The sequence below is a fragment of the Eptatretus burgeri genome, chromosome 14, assembly GCF_056783735.1.
Source record: "Eptatretus burgeri isolate ZD-2024b chromosome 14, Ebu_testis_v1, whole genome shotgun sequence".
NCBI lineage: Eukaryota > Metazoa > Chordata > Myxini > Myxiniformes > Myxinidae > Eptatretus > Eptatretus burgeri.
Window position 1 is genome coordinate 51,802,941 of NC_140974.1, and position 22,404 is coordinate 51,825,344.

Genomic DNA, 22,404 nt, shown 5'->3' on the forward strand with positions numbered 1-22,404 from the left:
CATCGGACTCAGTAGGCCGCGCATTTTGAGAGGCATCGGACTCAGTAGGCCGGCGCATTTTGAGAGGCATTGGACTCAGTAGGCCGGCGCATTTTGAGAGGCATTGGACTCAGTAGGCCGGCGCATTTTGAGAGGCATCGGACTCAGTAGGCCGGCGCATTTTTGAGAGGCATCGGACTCAGTAGGCCGGCGCATTTTGAGAGTCATCGTACTCAGTAGGCCGGCGCATTTTGAGAGGCATCGTACTCAGTAGGCCGGCGCATTTTGAGAGGCATCGTACTCAGTAGGCCGGCGCATTTTGAGAGGCATCGTACTCAGTAGGCCAGCGCATTTTGAGAGGCATCTGACTCAGTAGGCCGGCGCATTTTGAGAGGCATCGGACTCAGTAGGCCGGCGCATTTTGAGAGGCATCGTACTCAGTAGGCCGGCGCATTTTGAGAGGCATCGGACTCAGTAGGCCGGCGCATTTTGAGAGGCATCTGACTCAGTAGGCCGGCGCATTTTGAGAGGCATCGTACTCAGTAGGCCGGCGCATTTTGAGAGACATCGGACTCAGTAGGCCGGCGCATTTTGAGAGGCATCGGACTCAGTAGGCCGGCGCATTTTGAGAGGCACGGACTCAGTAGGCCGGCGCATTTTGAGAGGCATCGGACTCAGTAGGCGGGCGCATTTTGAGAGGCATCTGACTCAGTAGGCGGGCGCATTTTGAGAGGCATCGGACTCAGTAGGCGGGCGCATTTTGAGAGGCATCGGACTCAGTAGGCGGGCGCATTTTGAGAGGCATCGGACTCAGTAGGCGGGCGCATTTTGAGAGGCATCGGACTCAGTAGGCTGGCGTATTGTTTGGAGAGGTGAGAGCGGAGGGTAAGCGCACGCCGAAGAGGATGACACAGCCATTAAATTAGTGTTGAGGCGATTTGGCTCACGTGATGAAGCAAGACACTGGCCTTTGGCTCTTGGTTGAGTTGTCAGAAATGGACCCCGAGCCTTGTGTATGCCAGAAGCAACTGCACTGGGGCTCTGAGCCTGAATGTTGAGTGCCGCTCACAAATTGCCTGGCAATCATTTGTCCTGCTCTGAGAGTAGCGCCATTTTGCATGCGTATGCACGTGCTGGAGGAAACACCTCAATTCCAAGTCCCAAAAAGACCAGCTCTAAGTCCAAGCATAGTTGAAAGGAAGGGTTTTCTTAACATTTTGTTTCCCCGTTGTCTGTATGAGAGGCACCTCGACTGTTGGATTTATTTACTTTGTTGTTATTATCATTAACTTTTGAATTATTGTCCTTTGTAAATATTTGTTTATCTTCATTAAATGTGTTCATTTTAAGAAACTGTATTTGTGTATTTGTAGTGGGGTTCAAGGATAAACCCCCACCCCCAACCACCATGGCTCCGTCTCTCCGCCATTGCCCTTCTAGTATGTGTGATAATCTCCGACGATCAACGTGTCCACCTCCTATTAATAAGGAACCACTCGGCCGTCGCGGGTACTGGCTGTGCTAACCGCCCATTACCACAAATTTGGTCGGGGGGGGGGGCGTTAACCTGGGCCGACCACCCCCGCGACAATATCAGATGTGTGAACCTTTTGTTCCTCATGGACAGGTGGTCATACGTGTAAAGTTTCACCCCGATCTGTTAGGCCACTTCAGAGAAGGAGATTTTTTTGAAGTTTTTTTTTTTTTAAAACAATATGGCTGCTGAATCACGTGACTGGTGACGTCATCAATTTTTTTTTTTCTGTGGACAATTTTATCCCTAGATGACCTTCAAATATTTTCATACTGATCTACATATACAGTTATGACGTCATAACAAAGGCACCGATGACATCAAAAAAAATCACACTCATTCCTCATGAGGAGTACTTGCCGTGTGCCAAGTTTCAATGTTTTCCTTGGTGCGGTTTCAGAGATACAGAGGTCCAAAGTTTTTCCATTTTTCCAATATGGCTGCCACACCACGTGACCCATGACATCATAAATAGCATTAAAACATTCTACGTGAGTCGTCGCACCAATGGTGCAAATTTTGTCTCAATCCGACAAGTGGTTGCAAAGAAAAACACGAAAGTTCTGTGCGGACAAACAGACAGACAAACGGACCCAAATGCAATACCCTCTACTCTGGCGAGGAGGAGGAAGAGGGGAGGAGGAGGAGGAGGGGGATGAGGAGAAGGAGGAGAAGGAGGAGAAGGAGGAGAAGAAGGAGAAGGAGGAGAAGAAGGAGAATCACATATGGGGGGGAGGGATCATGCTGATCAACTATAAAGATTTTGGTTTATCTCCTACCATTTAATCTATCCTCATCGGTAACGACTCACTCCAGAGGGAGTTGTACACAGGATAAAAGGTTAGAATGTTCAGGGAAGGCAGGGGATATAAGAAAAATGGGGTAGTTCAGGCCTGGTTGTGCCAAGCGAGGCGTGTTTGCTGAGATTTGGTGGGGCGAGCAAGCAACTATTTTCCATGCATGTTGTGCTGTGATGTAGGTCTCGAGCCGGTCCTGGCGAACTTGCCACTGGCAACCCCAGGATCATGAGACCGGTTCCTCCTTTCACTGGGATTGTCCAAATAACCCCCAGTGATACTCTGGTAGGGATTCCGACTGAGTATTCTGTATACAGGCTGAGAGAACCCTCACGTGCTACTCACCCTGTGAAGATGCTGACTCAACTGCCAATTATTACCCAAATAAAGTTTTAAAATGACCTTTGTGTAACATCCTCAGGCATGCTCATTGGCCACCTGACGAGCACACAGTTGATTGACCCAAATCAACGGGACACATGTTGCTTGATTCGGCTCGAGAGCCACAAGTCGTGAGGCCGGTGAGGGGAAAAGGAATGATAGGAGAAAAGGAAAAGGTTCATGACATAAATAAATTAGAGAAATTAATTAAAAGTACATTCAACAGTGAAAAATACAAAGGAAAAGAGGAGAAAGACAAGGTTCTACAAAAAACCATCCTGGCAGGCCTAAATTGGGATTACAATACATCTACTGTAAACATGCAAATTACAATATCTAATGAACCCCTTAACCCTCAGAATCCTTTTTCATAACAATACATAAAAGCCTTACCACTCTTTTTCCTTTTTCCTAGAATCAGAACCTCAGTATCATAATTATCAGCTGGAATTGATTTGACAAAAAAAAGTTTTTTGGGGGATCAAAATTAAAGCAAATTTCATCCAGACGAAATCTCTGCAGCCAAGTTGCTTATCCTTGCAACCGATTGACTCAAACTTCTGAAAACCCACAATGTTCATCTCTATAGTCTTAAAATGATCATACTGTGCTGCCTTTTTGTTGTTTTTTGTGTACACATTGTCAAGGCTCGTATGAGAGCTAACACACAACGCACAAGGGGGCAGGAGAGGGAAGAACAAAACAGTGGGGAACAGATATAAGGAGATCTGTGGAAGGGAGAGGGATAGGGCAGGGAACACAGGGTATACAAGATGGACACTGCAGGGACTTTCAGGAAGGAAAGCAGGGAATTTGAAGGAGGTTGGTTTGGGGTGGATTAACGGGGGTAGAAAAGATTGAGGATATGGATGGGGGAAGATAAGAGGTGGTGGTGAATAGCTGTTTTGAAGGCCTTATGGGAAGAATGGGATTGAAGAGAGTGTGGGGGAGTTTATTCCAAAGGTGGAAAAAAAGAGGAATGAAAGAGTGAAGGTGAGCAGTCAGTGATTCATGATTTTGGTAGTTTTACCAGAAGGAGGTTGCTGGCAGACCTTGAACGTCCTGCGGAAATATGGGGGGGGGGGGCGTGGGTGGACATAAATCGCGGACAGAGCAGGGAGGGGGTGGTGAGACCAGAGAGGAGACGGTAGAAGACAGAAAGACCACCAACCTGCCTGCGGTGAGAGAGTGAGAAGTCCAAAGACTCAGCCTCACCGTGCGAGATACCAATAATCCTAAATGTCTTGGTTTCCACAGAGTGAAGCTGAGAAAGGATCCAATTTGGGCTGCTCGGGAACCGAGAGAAAGGTTGGAAATCCACAATTGTGCTAATACCACTTATTTAACGGTACTGTTATTCCCACCTTCTTGCAGGGTCGGCCGGGGAACGTTCTTCACAGAAGTCTTTCACAAACCTGACTGGCAGGGTAGCTTAGAGGCATGCACATTCGCCTTTTGGCTGTCAAACCTGGGTTAAAATCCCAACCATTCTATAAGCTCTCACCCTGGAGTTTCACCTGTCGTGCGAATAATGAGTGTGTACACCATTCGTCTGACAGACGTTGAAATAGAAGACCTGCCGGCCAGCAATGGGGGTGTAGGTGAATGCTAAAGATCCCACGGTATGTTTTGCAAAGAGTACACGAGTCATCACCGATACCCAGAACCAATTTGAACTCTTTCCACAGTCCGACTTCAGGACTGGCCAGCCAGTTCCACAAAGATTTGGCCCAGAATAATTTCCTCTGGCCAACATCACAAGATGGGAATAAATAGTCGTTGAAGAAGAAAGATCATCTAATTATTATTCCAATCATTTTCTTTTTATTCAAATCGAAGAATAAAAATAAGACTCCAAGATGCAATTTTAAATTGCTTTTCCACAACTCAACAACTGACCACCAAGTTGAACTTCAGATGGAATTAGCCAGGTGTTATGGTATCCAAACAGCCATTCAGATGCAATATAAACATGCAAACAGATACCATCAACATGTTGGTTTACTTTGCTTTTCTTTTCACGAGGCTATGGAAAGTATCAAAGGCCACAATCCCAATTCTGATCTGAAAATTCCAATTATCAAATAAAAATGGGAGAAAAACTCAACAAACCAGGCAGGCAGTGCATTGCATGAGGTAAAGTCACGATTCTTTGTTCATGTTCTTTAAACAAAACGCTGGTTCCAGAAAATGAACAATGGATTTTTACAGGAAAACCTGTCCGTTTTACCTGGTGATTGCCACAATCTTGCTGCTCGAAAGCTATAGTTTTGTCATTGCAATTGTTGTTGTTTACCCAGATAATCTGTGCACTCAATCAGGAGAGGGGGTATGATGGGGCGGGTTAGTGTTGATTTTTCTGAGAAATCTCAGGTATTTGGCTCACCTTCCTGATAATTGTGGGCACCATCCGGCAAAGCGAGGAAGGGCAGGTATTTCCACTCCTCAGGCAACTTTTTACTGTCATGCGACTCACCAGGCACAAGGGGTGGGTAGGAGAATTCCACCTGAAAGGTAAACAAAGTACTTGACAATGGCAAACTTTTGCAGCAAGCCTACAAGCCTGGTTGACGATCAAATGTGCTGTTCCAAAGTCTTGTCCAGACAATCGTTCATAAGTGACAAAATAAGGATGTAACTTATAACTGACACATTCGACGGTGTGCATTTATATTGTTTGAGATCTTGCTGCTTTTCACTCTTGCTTTTGTGTGAGATTGTTATGCAATGGCACCTCCTGCTAAAATGCTTTCATAATGTTCGTACGTCCCTTTGCACGTCTGCAATTTAAAAATATCCACAAAATAACTTTTATTTTTTTAATAGGAGGAATGAATAGCTAAAGGGACATACTGAAAGAAAGAATTACAGAAAAACATTTCAGAAAATGTACGTGGAAGAGCTTCAAGACTTCATGAACCTTGGCTTAACATCAACAGTCATCTGATTGTACGGGACAAATGGAAATTCGGTTCGAGCAAGTCAAAAGCGTGTGCCAGTTGTCTGGTGGACAAATCAATATTTCTGCTGAACACATCATGTGTATTAATGATCAAAGTTCTGGGACAAACAAATTGGCAGCATATACAAAATAAGAACTCGCAAAGAAATACTATCAGCAACTTCCATCGTTCTTGAACACGAAATCAGAGATGTGAAATCAGAGATGTACCCAAGCCTGGTGTTGACTTCGTGGTGAGGGTGGCGGCTTGGGATCCTAGGGTCCTGAGTTCAAGCCCCGTTGGCCGCTGAATTAATATATACACCAGGAGGTTGACTCAGCCTGTCATCCTTCCGAGGTCGGCAAAATGAGTACCAGTGTACTGGTAAGAGGGACACTGCATCAGCGGCATAGCCACATCCCAACCAATGATGCAACCAGCAGCGAGAGAGAGAGAAGAAAGAAGAGAGAAGAGAGAAGAGAGAAGAGAGAAGAGAGAAGAGAGAAGAGAGAAGAGAGAAGAGAGAAGAGAGAAGAGAGAAGAGAGAAGAGAGAAGAGAGAAGAGAGAAGAGAGAAGAGAGAAGAGAGAAGAGAGAAGAGAGAAGAGAGAAGAGAGAAGAGAGAAAGAGAGAAAGAGAGAAAGAGAGAAAGAGAGATACCTTTCCGAGGACAGATTCAAAAACTTGTTTGAGTTGGAAGGCATAATTATGACCTGACCAATATCATCAGATATTTGTTAAAAGTGGGTTTTGTGCTATTAAGCATTTAAAGTCTCACTCGAGATCATCTTGGACAACTGACATGATAAATCACTTACGTATATCCATGGATAGTCTCAGTTGAAAAGCCTATAATGCAAAACGAGCTACGCACCTGTGATGGAAAGGGAACAGAGATCATGTCACCCTAAATCCACACCTGTTGGCGATCCAACAGATGCAGATAGCCAGGACAAAGACAAGCTCTTCAATTTCTTGACAAATGCAGAAAATAATCGATATCGATTTAATGACTTCAGTCACGAGCAGATTTACTGCATTTAAACCCAGCACAGTCCGCACTATTCAAGCATCTGCTTTTGCTTTGTGATAATGAGAGTATACATAGTACACTCAATATTACAGCGTGCTTATTGGTTGAGCAGAATATCTAAATACAGTATATAACAGCACTGTGTATTTATTTCTCTGTCATGCAGGACGTGACCTCACGTTCATGGAAGTGGCGTCTGTCACTGAAAGGGAGCACATGCAATATCAGTGTGAGCACCATTTGCCATTTTGTTTGCACTCACAAAAGGTGAATTTATGCCGTTCAGAACTTTTACTACTGGTATTTCAGTAAATAAGTTCAAAACTTATTTACTGAAATACCAGTACGATGATATAACTGGTATTTCGTTGCAAGTGACATAATATTATTATTTACCAGATAATAAAGACTAACTCAGAACTAAAGCCATCATTATATCATCGTACATCAACATATCAACATAAACACGGAGCAGGAACACAGCATATTACAGGGCGGGAGGTGGTGGATAATGGGAGGAGATGGGAGGAAGTGGAGCTGATGATGTGCTTGGCATGGGTTTGTTGGTGGACAAAGGAGATGTTGATGGCTTTGAAGTAGCTGCTGAGAGGACACTGTTGACTGTTTTTTTAAATTTCTCAAGAGTCCTCATATAAAGCACGATAGCACGATCCCAGAAATGCTTTTTCGTCATAAGCTTTCTCCACCAATTAGAAGCAGGCTTTCATATCATAAGTTACCAGGGCATTATGCATTGTCGGAAAGGTCATGATTCGTTCTTTGGGTTGATGTCAGTTTAAACTCATTTGCACACGTCTCGGCCACGATGGTAGCTCGATGTGCTTTATGGGTGAACCCATTACTGTACTGTATTTGCAGGCCTTCTGAAAAGTTAATCTGCTGCCTTAAATAGTTAATAGGCAGGAAAAACATTGCCACAGAAATGACATCATGCAATCGCCGGGCATTCCTTGACACTGGATTTTGTTACCTTTTTGAAAATTCTTCCTGGTGATGTTTTCTCTGTGGTTGAAGATGTGATGTTGTTATATCAATGCCAAGCAGTATTACCTGTTTGCTGAATTTCTAATGTCCTGCATTTTTTCTTATTTCTAAATTGCTTACAACAGGTACAGTAGTGTAGTCTGCTTGAAATTTTACTTACAAACATGATGTATGCTTTCTGTGTAGTTTTTAAAAATATTATTATTCATCTCAGGGGGGGGGTGGGGTATGACTGGTCTTGGCTTAATGGTTAGGGTGGTGGGCTTGGGATCCTGAGTTAAAATCGCATTTTGCTGTTGAATTAATACCAGGTGGGGTTGATTCTGCCTGTCATCCTTCTGAGGTTGGCAAAATGAGTACCAGCTTGCTGGTATCCTGTGTCAGAGTGGCGACCTGTCCAAGATTGTGCCCAATAGCCAAGGAGACTGCTTCGGCAACACCAACGTTCTGCACAGAGTATGATCCCAATGGATGGATGAATGGGAGGTATGGGGGTGCCAAAGGAAGGGTCAGCCCCAGTTGCCAAATACTCGAGGCACACCCCTGTACGAGCGATTCTGCCAAGTAAAATGTATCCCTTATTTCCCCGGGGTAAAACTGAGTTTGAAAGTTAGTTTCTACCTCTGTGAATGATGTGCATGTGTCTCTTTAGCAAAAAAGTGAATGAATAATAAAACTTTGCATAGAGAAGTGCAATTCATGTTTGCGAGATTCAATTCCCCCCTCATAGCTCGGCTACAAGCAGCACTGTCTTTTTGCAGCTGCTCTGCTCCCCTCCTATTGGTCTTCCACTAAAAATTGATGGACGTGACGAATGAAAAATGAAACTCAATCAAACCAAGTCCATTGCAAATGCCATTCAAAGACTGTTAGATATTATTTCCACACTATTGTTGACAAATGTCAGTTTTAACACACTCAATTTGTCAGTTTGTAAAGATAGTCTTGATGAGACCTTGAGGCCTTACGCTATTAATTAAATGGGGTCATGGTGGAAAGGAGTACATACTGTATTTAGGGGCACAAAGCGATGCTGTGCCGTGTTCCTTGTTAATTTTGGAACATTATAAAAACTCGAGGTCTGGCAGAATCATAAGAAGCGAGGAGAAACAAAACTACCTTGTTTGCTTCCTCCTCTCAGTAATTACGTGTTATGCTTCTGACTTCCAATAATATTGTCATGTCCAGGTGGTGTAACCCCATACCTGAACAGATGGCAAAGCTTCTCCCTTTAAGGCCTACAACCGAGCCTTGGGGATTAATGCACACGGGAAGGGGCCACAATGGCGGACGGGGAGAAGGAGCACAGCAAAGGAGCGCTGCACCAGGACAGCACAAGGGGTTTATACTCGAACCCCATGACAAATACACGGCTACAGCTTCTTAAAAGGAATACATTTAATAGAAATAACAAATATTTACAAAGGACAATAATTCAAAAGAGTAATGATAATAATAATGAAATTATAAATCTTAAAGGTGAGGCACCTCCTCACACAGACTCAAATACAGACAAAGGGGGGGGGGTTGGGGGGGAAGAAAACCCTTCCTTTCAATTATTCTTGTGCTTAACTTGGCCTTGGAGCTGGTCTTCGGGGAACTTGGAATTGAGGCATTCCTATTCGCACGTGCAGATACGCACAAAATGGCGCTTCTCTCATAGTGGGACAAACGCACGCCAGGCAATCCACGAGCGGCACTCCACACCAAGGCTCAGAGCCCCAGTGTAATGGCTTCGTGCGCCGATCGTCCTCACCTGACCCAATCAAGAGCCAAAGGCCAGCGTCTTGTTTCACCACATAGGCCAAATCGCCTCAACACGAATACAAGGATCGTCCTCATCGTCGCGTGCGCTCACTCCGCTCTCACCTCTCCAAATCCGCAACGTGCCTCCGCTCTGATCACGGCTCTCAACAAATGCGCAAGCGTCCCGAGTCCGAAGCCTCTCAAAATGTGCCAGCCCGACTTTCCTCTCGGTCACGCCTGTATCCTCCGCCTCCGGGGCGTGGCCTGCTCACACGAAATCCGGAAAGGTGGGGCCTCTGCCCGCTCAGCACGCCTTGCTCGCCTCTGATGTCACGCCCATCAATCATCCCACTTCTCTTTCTCTCCCCCTCTTCCCTCCCCAGTAGTACTCCCGTCAGCAAAGCGACAAGTGGTATTTGCTCATGTTAAATAAGGCAGTGTATAAGACACTGCATAAACGCTGCTAAACTTCTGGGTTTTTAGCTTATCTGGAATTTACATTCCAGATGAGGTATTGTCATCCTGCGCCGTCCGTCCATCCGTCCATCCGTCCGTCCGTCCGTCCGTCCGTCCGTCTCCTTTTTTGGCTTATCCGGCCAAACTGCTGGGCCGATGCGGCTGACATTTTGCAGCAACATTCCTCTCCTCACTGGTAACATGAATTGCAAAGCTCGTTCCAGTCACATGACAAAGTATGTCAAAAGGGTCGACTTAGTAAATTTCTTCAAAAATGTTCTCCAGACCCACCAGTCTGAATGCTACCAAATTTGGGTTACAACATTAGGCCAGGGAAGGGATATTAAATTGCGAAGGTCATGCCGATCACATGACCGAAAGTGTGCCAAAATGGCTGACAGTCAATTTTTGTGAAAATCGTGTAAATTCCTATAAAAAAATCTTCTTCTCTAGACTCACCAGTCAGAATGCTACCAAGCTTCCAAATTTGGGTTACAACATTAGGATAGGGTCCTGATGTTAAATTGTGGAGGCCATGCTGATCACATGACCGGAAGCGCGTCAAGATAACTAACTTAGCCAATTTTTTGTGAAAATCGTATAAATTCTTTCAAAAATTTTCTTCTCCAGACCCACGAGTCAGAATCCGACCAAATTTGGATCACAACATTAGGAAACGTCCTAATGTTAAATTGCGGAGGCCATGCTGATCACGTGACTGGACACGTGTCAAAATGGCAGTCGCACAAATTCCTTCCAAAATCTCCTTCTCTAGATCCACCAGTCAGAATGCCACCAAATTTGGGTTCCAGCATTAGGCCAGGTCCCAGATCAGCTACAGGTCCAGTGTTCCTTAAAATCATTATTTTATTATCCCACCCCCCACCCCCAGAGGGAGGGAGCGGGATATTGTAATCATCCGGTTTGTTTATCTGTCTGTCTGTCTGTCTGTCTGTTAGCAACTTTACGGCAAAACGGCTTTAGCAAACACTATCAAATTTAATCCACAGGTGGGCAATGAACCTTGGACGACCCCATTAACTTTTGGGTCCAATTGGATCAAAGGTCAAGGTCACGAAAAGATCAAAATCGTTTTTAGCTCATAACTTTGTCAAAAATGATCTGATTTACTTCAAACGAAGGTTATAGTAAACCTTATTCTATTTGTCACTTATAATCCTCCCCATTCCTATTGTGAAAAATGCATATTTGTGAAGGTCGGCATGGTCCGAGTTTTCGGGGTCATGGTCATCGATCAAAATTACAAATTTTCCATTAAAACTAAAACATGATTACGAAAATACAACTTTACGGGAAAACGGCTGGCTCGAACACCGTCAAATTGTATCCACAGGTGGGTAATGAACCTCGGACGACCCCATTAACTTTTGGGTCCAATTAGGTCAAAGATCAAGGTCCGGTCACAAAAAGGTCAAAATCATTTTACGGTCATAACTTCGTCAAAAAATGGTTTAATTAACTTCAAACTAAGACTAAAATATTCCTTATAATCAACATTCAGGTTAAGGATATATCAAATTTAAATTTGATCCCCAAAATAACTTTATGCCTTAAATGAGCGGGATTTGTTGTGCCTGGCACCACTTGTTTCAATTTGAATTATATACTTGAACATTGGGTGAGGTGTTCAATAAACTCTCCAGTTAAATAAATGGTTATCTCTTCAAGCACATTCTACATCGTCCACCTGCCCAACCCCCCCCCCCCTTTTTCCACTCTCCTTCTCCAACCACCACCTTCTCAGTTTTCAACTTCATGAACTTTTTACAACCTCCACCCTCACCCTTATCTATAACCCCATCAGTCCTCATTTTCCCACTCCTCAGCATGACTCACACCATGTTCCACGCTTCCCTACATATTCCTCCATTTAATTGAAATTTTCATTTAATGACGACCCACACAAACCTCCCAAAGCAGGAAAACGCATATCCATCCATCCATTTATTCATTCATTCATCCATTTATTCATTCATTCATTCATTCATTCATTCATTCACAGACCTGCGAAGTGTCAATCTCCCCACCCCTCCCTCATACATGATTAACCGGCCCAGTCCCTGGTATACACTGCTACACTCTCCACAGCATTGGTTCGTGTGTCCCACCCGAGCCGCCCACACAGTGCCCTCTCTCACCTGACACCCCTTCTTGTGGTGAAAACCCACGACCACCACATGAAGGACCAGTCCCCGAGGATCTTCGTTCGATTGTGACATCTTCACACCTCCGCCACAACGCCAAAACACAGCCCAAAGCTGCGTAGAATCACTCGCGAGAGCCTGTAGCCATTCTTCGTTAACCGCTGGTGCCGTGCCGTCATCGGGTGACGTCAGCGTGCGTAATTACGTCATCGCGCAACGTTTGTTGATTTGACGAAGTCGAAGCGTCTATTCGAGAATGGGTGTAAATAAATGAATTAATGTGTTTGCTTTAATTTTTCTGAGGAAGTTCAATGCAGGAGGGGGGGGGCATTAAGCCCATGAAAGTCTGCGCTATTATTACTGGCTTATGGTTGTTCGCCCGTGCTCAATCCTTTTTAAATGCGGAGGATCAAGTCAAAGAGGCATCACGTACAATTTAAACAATCTTTGGTATGATGGCCCGGGTTCCATACACCGACCTCGCACACCTGGAGCGGATACTCGAACCATGACACCACCGAGGTTGGTACATTGGACGGAGGGGGATGACAAGGCCGTTCGGTCCATCATGTCTGCGCTGCACCACCCCCAGAAATCTTCATACATGAGGCCCACAAACTACCGACAAGCCTCGCCAATACCCCCGCACCCCTCCGTCTCCAGTCCATCGAAGTACCGATCTGATTCCGATTAAAACGTATCTTGTCTGATTCTGCAACCAGAAACGCTGACGTAATGGTGAGTGAGTGCGTCCAGTCTGAGTGTGAGGGGTCAGTGGTTCAAACAATGGTGATCAGAGCGTCCACTCTGAGTGTGAGGGGTCAGTGGTTCAAACAATGGTGATCAGAGCGTCCACTCTGAGTGTGAGGGGTCAGTGGTTCAAACAATGGTGATCAGAGCGTCCACTCTGAGTGTGAGGGGGTAAGTGGTTCAAACATTGGTGATCAGAGCATCCACTCTGAGTAAAAGGGGTTAGTGGTTCAAACAATGATGATCAGAGCATCCACTCTGAGTGTGAGGGGTCAGTGGTTCAAACAATGGTGATCAGAGCATCCACTCTGAGTGTGAGGGGTCAGTGGTTCAAACAATGGTGATCAGAGCGTCCACTCTGAGTGTGAGGGGTCAGTGGTTCAAACAATGGTGATCAGAGCATCCACTCTGAGTGTGAGGGGTCAGTGGTTCAAACATTGGTGATCAGAGCATCCACTCTGAGTAAGAGGGGTTAGTGGTTCAAACAATGGTGATCAGAGCATCCACTCTGAGTGTGAGGGGTCAGTGGTTCAAACAATGGTGATCAGAGCATCCACTCTGAGTGTGAGGGGTCAGTGGTTCAAACATTGGTGATCAGTGCGTCCACTCTGAGTGTGAGGGGGTAAGCGGTTCAAACAATGGTGATCAGAGCGTCCACTCTGAGTGTGAGGGGTCAGTGGTTCAAACAATGGTGATCAGAGCGTCCACTCTGAGTGTGAGGGGTCAGTGGTTCAAACAATGGTGATCAGAGCGTCCACTCTGAGTGTGAGAGGTCAGTGGTTCAAACATTGGTGATCATAGCGTCCACTCTGAATCTGAGAGGTCAGTGGTTCAACCACCAGCCGAGTCATATGACAAACTTTTAAAAAGCGACCAAAACTGAGCAAAATCTTGTTGCAGTTCTGGGAACCGCATCCCTCCAAAGCAATATCAACCATCATACAGCAGTCCCAAGACAGTTATTCCATTAATGTACGTTCATTCCACCCCACTTCCAAACTCTCCATTAATAATAATTATATCCAATCCTTCCCCTCAATTCCCTGACACAGATCAGGGCTGGCATCGTGCATCCCACTGCCTCTGATAACCGCGAACATGATGCTCGATAGCGGGCTGACCCGCGCGCTGACCACGTGTATTATGGCAGACGCGCGCAGCCCGTGATACTTTATCATCGTGCAGAATGAGGCACGAATAACACACTTCTTTGGTCGGGTCTGCGCATGGAGTTATAATAACATTTTACCGTCGGTCTTCGCTCACCACGACAGCCACAAATGTCTCCCGCGGACGGCAGACAACCTCCCGCACCTCCGCCTCTATGCAGCTGCTACCAGGCAGAGGCATGCTGTGCGGTCGCGTGGCGCACCACAGAGCAGGCACATTGACCAGTGTCAACAACGGGTCGCCAGGGCACGGCACGGGGTTCAGTGCAAGGCGATTCATGTCACGGTGCTCGGAGCAAGATCATTCCGCAGCTTGGAACCATCTGACCAGAAGTAAAGTGGAGCCGCTTTTGGTCATGGCAGCCGGCCCGTGTAAAGGCATCATATCAATGATAAATCACATCATATCCAGCCCAGCGGCTGGCCGGCCAGTGTCGCTCGGCTGCATCTGATCCAGTAAAATGATCCGGATTGGACAAGGCATACCGAGGGTGTGTCCCCCGGTAATTAGGTCACGTGATTAATTAGGTAACCGATTAATCCATAGACGGGAGGACCAAAGGTCACGTGGTTGAGTTATTGGCGTTTATGGTTGGTTCACTTATAGCTGCCTGCCATTGTCATGTCTACTTACGACTCCCCTCCCCCCCCCACCCCAATATCTATTACTACCCCCAGATCCTTCGCCTGTGTGACATGCTCCAAGACTATCCCTTGCATCAGTAATCCATATTTTCATTATTGTTATCCCTCCCCAACACCTTATATTTTCTTATGTTAAACTGCATCTGCCAATCTTTTGCCCAACCTATGAAAGTATGTAGACTTTCCTGAATGTGATCACAACCTCCTTTGCTGCTACATCTACCTATCTTACCTGCAAGCTGTCATCTGCAAATTTAAAAGCAGTCTCTTAACCCCACTGTCCAAATCATTGATCTAAATAATCTTCTATATAATAATACACTTGTTAGTCTGTTTGTGTGTAACTGTAACAATCCGTTCCACCCATTAGTCGAACAGCTCACCTGACTGCACCCACAATTTCAACCTGAAAAATCATACAGCCACCATGTTGGTGCTTAGTGTTATGCAAAGTCAAAGATTTCTTCGGAGCTGTCATATTCACAATCGCCATGCCCTGCTTATAAGTTTTCCCTTCAGTATAAAATGAACAAAGCGACAGTAAAAAGTATTTTGAGCCGATAGGCATCATGGGCCATGATGCCTATCGGCTCAAAATACTTTTTATGATTGATTCATTTATGACAAAATACCATGATTCATGGGCCTTGTGAAGATAGGCCTCAGCGTTCGAGGCAGCGGCCTGTTGTCGATACACCACCAAAAGAACTATGTTGCATTATCTTAAGCAGGGCTTTTACCGTGGAGGTTACGCAGGTCCTCGCTACTGTTTCCAACTATTTTTCCCTTAATCGGCTCGACCTGCTCAAACAAATATTTGTGAACCAGTGCTGCTGCTCTACTCGCCTGGCCACCTCGAAGCCCAGACCTGTCGACATGTGATCATTCCCTTTGAGGCTTCATAAAAGAGATTGTTGCACAGCAGCCCGACAAAACCACCGATGACCTCAAACAATCAGTGAGATTTCTTTTTAATCATTTCACACCACAAATGATCGGGAAAATGTTCCACTGAACATGGAGCAAAATGATTCTCTGTAATGACAATGAAGGAGCACAAATGGATCCACTGGACCCTTAAGGCTTGCGTCATGCACTGCAAATGTATGTGGTATAACTTATAGAACCCTCAGTATTGTCAGTTAATATGATAAAAGGCACAATTTTTACAAGATGTGACAAGACATTGTGGCCACCCTGTAATATAAATTAAAATCAAGAATTTTTTTCACATCTTCATTTCTATAGTCAGACTTGAATCGGACGCTGTAGAAAACATGAATCGGACACTGCAGAAAACGAATCGGCTGCATTTCAGCAGTACTTTGGCTCTGAATTTGCCAAAAATTGTACAGCGTCTTATCCCACATGCATACGCACATTGGGATAAAGCAATTGCTTCCATCTGTCTGTCTGGATAGCATTCAAAAATAATTGATTCCAAACAGGAAACTTACTGTTTTAAGGGAAGTCACAAAGGACACAAACAACAGGCATAAATAACTCATTAGACATGTTAAATAAAGTAGTGTAAAATATAATGTATCTCAAATGCATCAATGGCGGTAAACTTCTGATTCAATGTTATTTATTTGTTTTTTTTCTCTACAGCCTTTAAAAGTTTATTTCTTTCAATTTAATTCCATATTTTGAACACTGTAGAACACAAATTGCCTTGTTTACACTTCCAAAAAGTTCCAGTTCAGCAGTAATTTTCTTCAGCATAATAGACACCAGACAGACAGTGACATGTCCAGTTCAAGATCATACTTCTCACCTGCAATGTTAAAAATGGACTTGTGCCATTTATGTTACAGAGCTCCTCAAATTGAAAGTGTCTACATTTTTCATCAAATTCCATTCATCACTCACAGCACAAATGAAAATGGCACCTGCACCCCAACACTCACACTCGCTATGGTGATTGAGCTCTGTCTGTTGCCCCCCCCTCCCTCAAAGCACTGGAACAATCTTCTTCCTGTATATGCAGTTTGTATAAACTTATTTTGTACTATTGTAGTCGGTTGTAGGGAATAATTACCTCCACCATCAAAGGTGAAGGAGGTTATGTTTTCACCCCTCTCTCTGTCTGTTTTTTGTTTGTCTGTTTGTGTGCAGGATATCTCAAAAAGTTGTGGACGAATCCAGATAAAATTTGGTGAGCAGGTTGGGTGTGTGACAAGGTCAAAATGATTAGATGTTACTGAAGATCCGGATCCGGATCAGGTTACTATAATTTTTAAGCGATTCTTCACCATTGAGAGATCGGGCCAAAAACAATATTTAGCACGATATCTCAAAAAGTTGTGGACGGATTCAGATGAAACGTGGCAGACAAGTTTGGTGTGACAAGGACGAATTGATTCGATTTTGGTGAAGATCCGAATCCGGATCTGGATACGAGAATTATTTAATTTCAAAGTGATAGGTACCCAAGATTTTTGCCAGGCCTCCCAAAAATTTCAAAGCCTATTAATATACATTACTGTAGTATTTTGCTTTGGGTTACTAATAGTCAATTCTAGTCAATTCTAGCCTTAAAGAAGGAGGGATATTTATTCATAATCATATATTTTGAGTATTCTTGGATTTTTTAAGCCTTTGAAAGTATCTGCTTGCCCATCCTAAAAAAATCTGCCTTCGGTTATGGCAGATAACTTGCTTGTAGGTCGACCGCAATGCCACGTGGGGGGAAATTTTCCCTCATCTCTACCTGTTTTTTCAACTTCCAAGTTGATTGCCAAAACTGCTTGAAGAAGCATCATGCTTAATCGATTGGATGCTCTTAGCCTCCTCCAGCTGTCACCACAAATAAACACCTCAATGTAAGTCGATGAGGAATTAAGTTGTTCTTGTATTGCAGCTCAAAGTCACACTAAAATGGTAATTGGGTGCAGATGTCCCAATCGTTTTATGCAGAACCGCGTGGCAAGATAACTTGTGGAGATGCCTTTCAGGCTTACACCATTTCACCACTTGTTTTCCTTAAATTATAACGTGCTGAGTACTGTAAAAGCACCTAGTCATGTGTAAAGCATGTCCTTTAGTACTTAACAAATCAATCAACCATTATTGCAGGTGTAAAGATGAGCTTATACTTGTTTTATAATTAGGTGTTCCAAATGGCATATTACAGATAACATTTCTAAATGACAGAGTTGAGCACACACTGAAGCTATTGCCTGATTAAATAAACGGAAAAATCAATCATGATATGAAGTATAAACCAGATAATGCAGACATGCACACAATATATGTTATTGATTTTTAGATACTGGATACTAACTCAGGTGTACACCCTGTCCATATGCATAGCTCTCTAGCATATTAATATTAGGCCATTATAGGTATAGATCTTATATTTTAAACATCATCTTTATTCAAAGAATTGTTATGCCAATTGTGACGAGCAAAGATCACGTCATTTAGCTGCCACCTACGTATGTGTCAATATTTCACAGCTGGCTATTTTTCCAGGAAATGATGGTGAATGTTTAGCCAAATTGAGGGAGAAGTGAAAGAGTTATATGGTGTTGATTTGACTGATAAAAATAAACCCAATGGAAGGGATAGGTGGCTGAACAACCACTTTGAAGGACACATTGGTTTATGGTACTGTTACACCTGCACATTTAGAGATTACGATTGATGAAACTTTCACAGTTGTATTGGAAAGTTCAAGCAATAATCAAATGAATAAATAAACAGCTTCGTGCAAAAATGTCAGTACTTTTATTTCCATCATTATATATTAATTTTTATAGTGCACGAACAGTTTGTGGAACATGGGATGTAGACTGATGATGAGTTGATATTGAAAGTAGTAACATTTCAGAAGCTTTGTAATATTGTGCAACTTTCAAAAGTATCCATCTGCTATGATGGGAAAAGTTCAAGGTAATCTATCAATTTAAATTATTTAATTGACTTTAAAAAGGTTAATTGTGTTGCACTCTTGGTTTCGCTCAGAGCCAAAACTCTGAGCTACTGAAACCACCCACCATGAAACGATGGAATGATGGTGCAACGTGATGGTGGAGGTTCAATTTGTCGAAAGCGAGGCAAAAGATATCTCTATTTTAAATTGTGTGTTACTCCATGAAGATCTTTATTAAATCTACTTTAATCCAGATGTTCATGTTGGTTTTTAAAGATTACTGGAAGGGACAATAAAGTGACTGACTATATTGCATGAACAAAAGTGAAATTAAAATGCAAAAATAACCAATCAGCAGCTTTTCAAAAGCAGCACGGGAACCAGCCACCTTAAACGGGAGACAAACGAACACAGGGGTGGATCCAGAAATTTTTACGAGGGGTTCACTTAAGGTTAAGATGTTTTCATGTTGTGAAAAATATCACCGAGCCTTATTCAATCCAATGTAATAGTCGAGGAAAAACCGGTTAATCTAGCCAGAGCTAGCAGTGTCTGACCATAAGTTTACTTTCTCCACAGGAAAATTTGGGAATATCGAGCTACTTGACGAAAAGGCCTCAGGCCTGTCACTAACTGATCGAAAGAAAAGCTGAAGATTTTTGGAATCGTTGCGATGGATCTTTTACAACAACAATGTAAATACACAAAATGTTTCCAATACAAATCAATGAAAATATTGAACGGACAAGCACAAAATTCGGTGAAATGACCCTGAGCGCTAAACCTAAACTCGCCATTGCGGATCATCAGATCATTAATTATAATAGGACGATGTAGCCGCTGAAACTTTGAATCACCTGGTGAAATAGTTCAGGATTTTACTGCGCTTTGCTGTAAGACACGATCCCGAACATGTTGACTTTCTCTTCGGAGCCATAAATAATCACTGAGTCGCAGGGATTAATACAAAACCAGCGGCGAAAAGTATCGCGGCTCGGATTAATTGCTGAGTGAAAGCAAATGACGTGCGATTACCGATTGTCCAGTGATATCTCACACGACTATCATGTGACGTAAGTGTAAGGGTGGAGGAAAGGGGGGGGGGTCTCCATGTGCACCTGGTGAACCCCCCTTGGATCCGCCATTGGAACGCACTGACAGACACTACTGTTCGTGACATATATAAGATGAGTTTTTAAGTTTCTAGTCTTTAGCAAAAAAGCTTCCATCCATCCATTGGGACCATACTCTGTGCAGAGCGTTGGTGCTGCATAAGCAGTCTCCTTGGCCATTGGACACAATCCTGGATGGGTGACCACTCAGACACAGGATACCAGCATGCTGGCACTCATTTTGCTGACCTTGGAAGGATGATGGGCAGAGTCAACCCCACCTGGTATTAATTCAACAGCCTGGGGAGATTTGAACTCAGGGTCCTTGGATCCCAAGCCCATCACCCGAACCATTAAGCCAACACCAGGCATAAAATAAGCTTTCTCAACCGATATTTGCCCAACCTCTCAAGAGCAGTATCATTTTTTGGCCTCCCCTTGGGGGGTGGGGACAAATGATGAAGTGACGAAAAATGCAATTACAGGCACATTTTAAAACATTTTTAAATTAAACTTTTTATATTCAATCAACATTGGGGGTCGCATGAAATAGGTAATGATTTTTTTGGGATTTGACCCCTGGGTTCATGCCCCAGAGGTGTGGACCTATGATGACAGGGGTCAAACGGAAATAAAATTTGAACTCTCGTGGAACGCTTTGCCATCTTTCTTACTTTGCTTGAGCTGGGAAGCGTGAGGACTTGTGATGGCGTGCCATAGACTTCACTCTAAATCACTTTAGACAAATCGCCTGGGATTTATTGCGCAGATGAATCAACTCAATGTACGGTTCGCTGCATGTGTGATGTATATGTTTGGCCTCATTTGTTCGAGATCTCAAAGAGTGATATTCCATGTTTGCTGGTACTCTGGCGAAACATCATCATCCCATCTATGCCATTGACACTTAATGGAGTCATAGTTAATTTGGTTTCTCATCAGCTGAATGAAATTGACTTGGGTAATTACTTCATATTCTAACCTTATAACATTGTAGCTTATTTTCTTTTTAAGATCTCCTTTAAGCAATATAATCAATGTTTGAACTGCACAATATTGATGTTTGGGAGTAATCTGTTTAGACAGCCATTTTTGTCAAGATGTGTGTGCAAAATGAAACTCAGCAGAACCAGCAGCTGTGCTTTTTTGTTTACTGATCATCTTGACCTTCACAAATGGAGATATACTTCTTTAACAACTGAGAAAATGAACAACTGAGTGAAAGGTTGTTTTTTTTCCACTGTAAATATCTGCTTCATTGCTTATGCTATCGGAAAACCTATTACTACTACTACTACTACTACTACTACTACTACTACTACTACTACTACTACTACTACTACTACTACTACTACCTTAATGTCCAAATTATTCCCACCTTTTTGTTGGGTCAGATGGGAATGTTTTTCGGCCACGTTTTTCATGAACTGGCTGCCACAAATGACACCGTGGGATCTATAACATTCACCAACAACCAGTGCTGGCTTAACATCCTTTCCGACGCCTTGTCTTGCATAGGAATCACCAGGTGTGACTGTTTATAGCTGGGTCGAGATTCTAACCCATACTGGACACATACCTGCAAAATTATCCGGCCAGCCCCTTGTACGACAATAAAGTACCCTTGAGGAAATTCGATGGAATCATGGAATAGTAAGAAATGGTGAGTTCTCTCGACTAGAAACATCCGCTCTCTATCGGAATGGTAAGGGAGGACAACTTTTAAGTTGGAAGTGGCTATCCCAACTTTGTAGAACATTCCCATGCTTGTATGTTTTATTCCCACAAACAGACATGTATGTTTCAATCTATCTTTTTTTTTTCTGTTATTTTCTTTGTGTGCAGAGTCAACACTCGTGGATAAGCTAGAACATTTAACGGAAGAGTATGTAACAGAACAAAAGGAACAGTAGAGAAAAGGGGAAAACACCAACAGTAGGGTTGAAGGACAAAACAGAGTGATACTTCGGAAAATAATGGGTGTGGGAGAAATGAGGGGTTGGGGAGGATGCATGAGCTTGACAAGATGGATATACAGAAACAAACTCTCAGGAAGGAAAAACTGGAAATTTGGAAGGAGGTGGGCTTAGGTGTGGGTGGAGGAGAGTTATTGGGGGTTGAAAAGATTATGGTTTTGGATGGGGGATGATTTGAGATCACCAGCACACTGAACATTCCCCCCATATCAATGATGACAATACTTTCATTACACCGTCTATAACACAGAGAATTGGCATATTTTAGAATGATTTGTATAACTTATGGAAGTTTGATTTTTTTTTTTTTTGCAATAACATCTAGTTTTCCATCTATTCTGTCCAGCCGTGCAGGAGTGCTGTCTTGTTTTATATGATGTTGTAGACAATTATAATTGAATATCTAGTAATGAGAGCCATTCAATTGCAGCATCAGTGGCCCGATGTAGTTCTGCAAAGGGCCAATGAAACTCCTCTGCACACAGTCCTGTTCTACATATAAGACTGTCTGATCTTGATGGCCACAGGTACACATTGCACTGGGCTATCAGTTTGCATATATATATATATATATATATATATATATATATATATATATATATATATATATATATATATATATATATATATATATATATGTAAGATCCCTGTGTCGTAAGAGGCGACCAGGGTTGCGTCAGGAAGCGCATCCGGTGTAAAACATGTGCCAAATCACTATGCGGATCATACGGATGATCCGCTGTGGCGACCCCTCACGGGAGCAGCCGAAACAAGAAGATATATATGTATATATAGTAAGCGGTCCTTGCATGTGGAGTTTGCAGTTGGTAAAGACCAC

The 22,404-nt window shown here is 43.4% G+C and overlaps 1 protein-coding gene across 2 annotated transcripts in view; it reads right to left on the reverse strand.

The window, feature by feature from the left end:
* Window positions 1-12,234, reverse strand: part of LOC147013193 (late secretory pathway protein AVL9 homolog) — a 75,506-nt gene extending 63,272 nt beyond the window's left edge. Inside the window, exons 1-2 of one of the 2 annotated variants that reach the window (XR_015051420.1) lie at window positions 12,032-12,234; window positions 5,078-5,198 (exon numbers count right to left, since the gene is read on the reverse strand). Coding sequence is in view for 1 of the 2 variants with exons in the window: in XM_085855785.1 (XP_085711911.1) it covers window positions 5,078-5,198; window positions 12,032-12,112 (202 nt within the window). In the remaining variant the exon portion in view is untranslated. The remainder of the gene's footprint in view (window positions 1-5,077; window positions 5,199-12,031) is intronic. The other variant, XM_085855785.1, reaches the window with a different exon arrangement.
* Window positions 12,235-22,404: the final 10,170 nt, after the last annotated feature.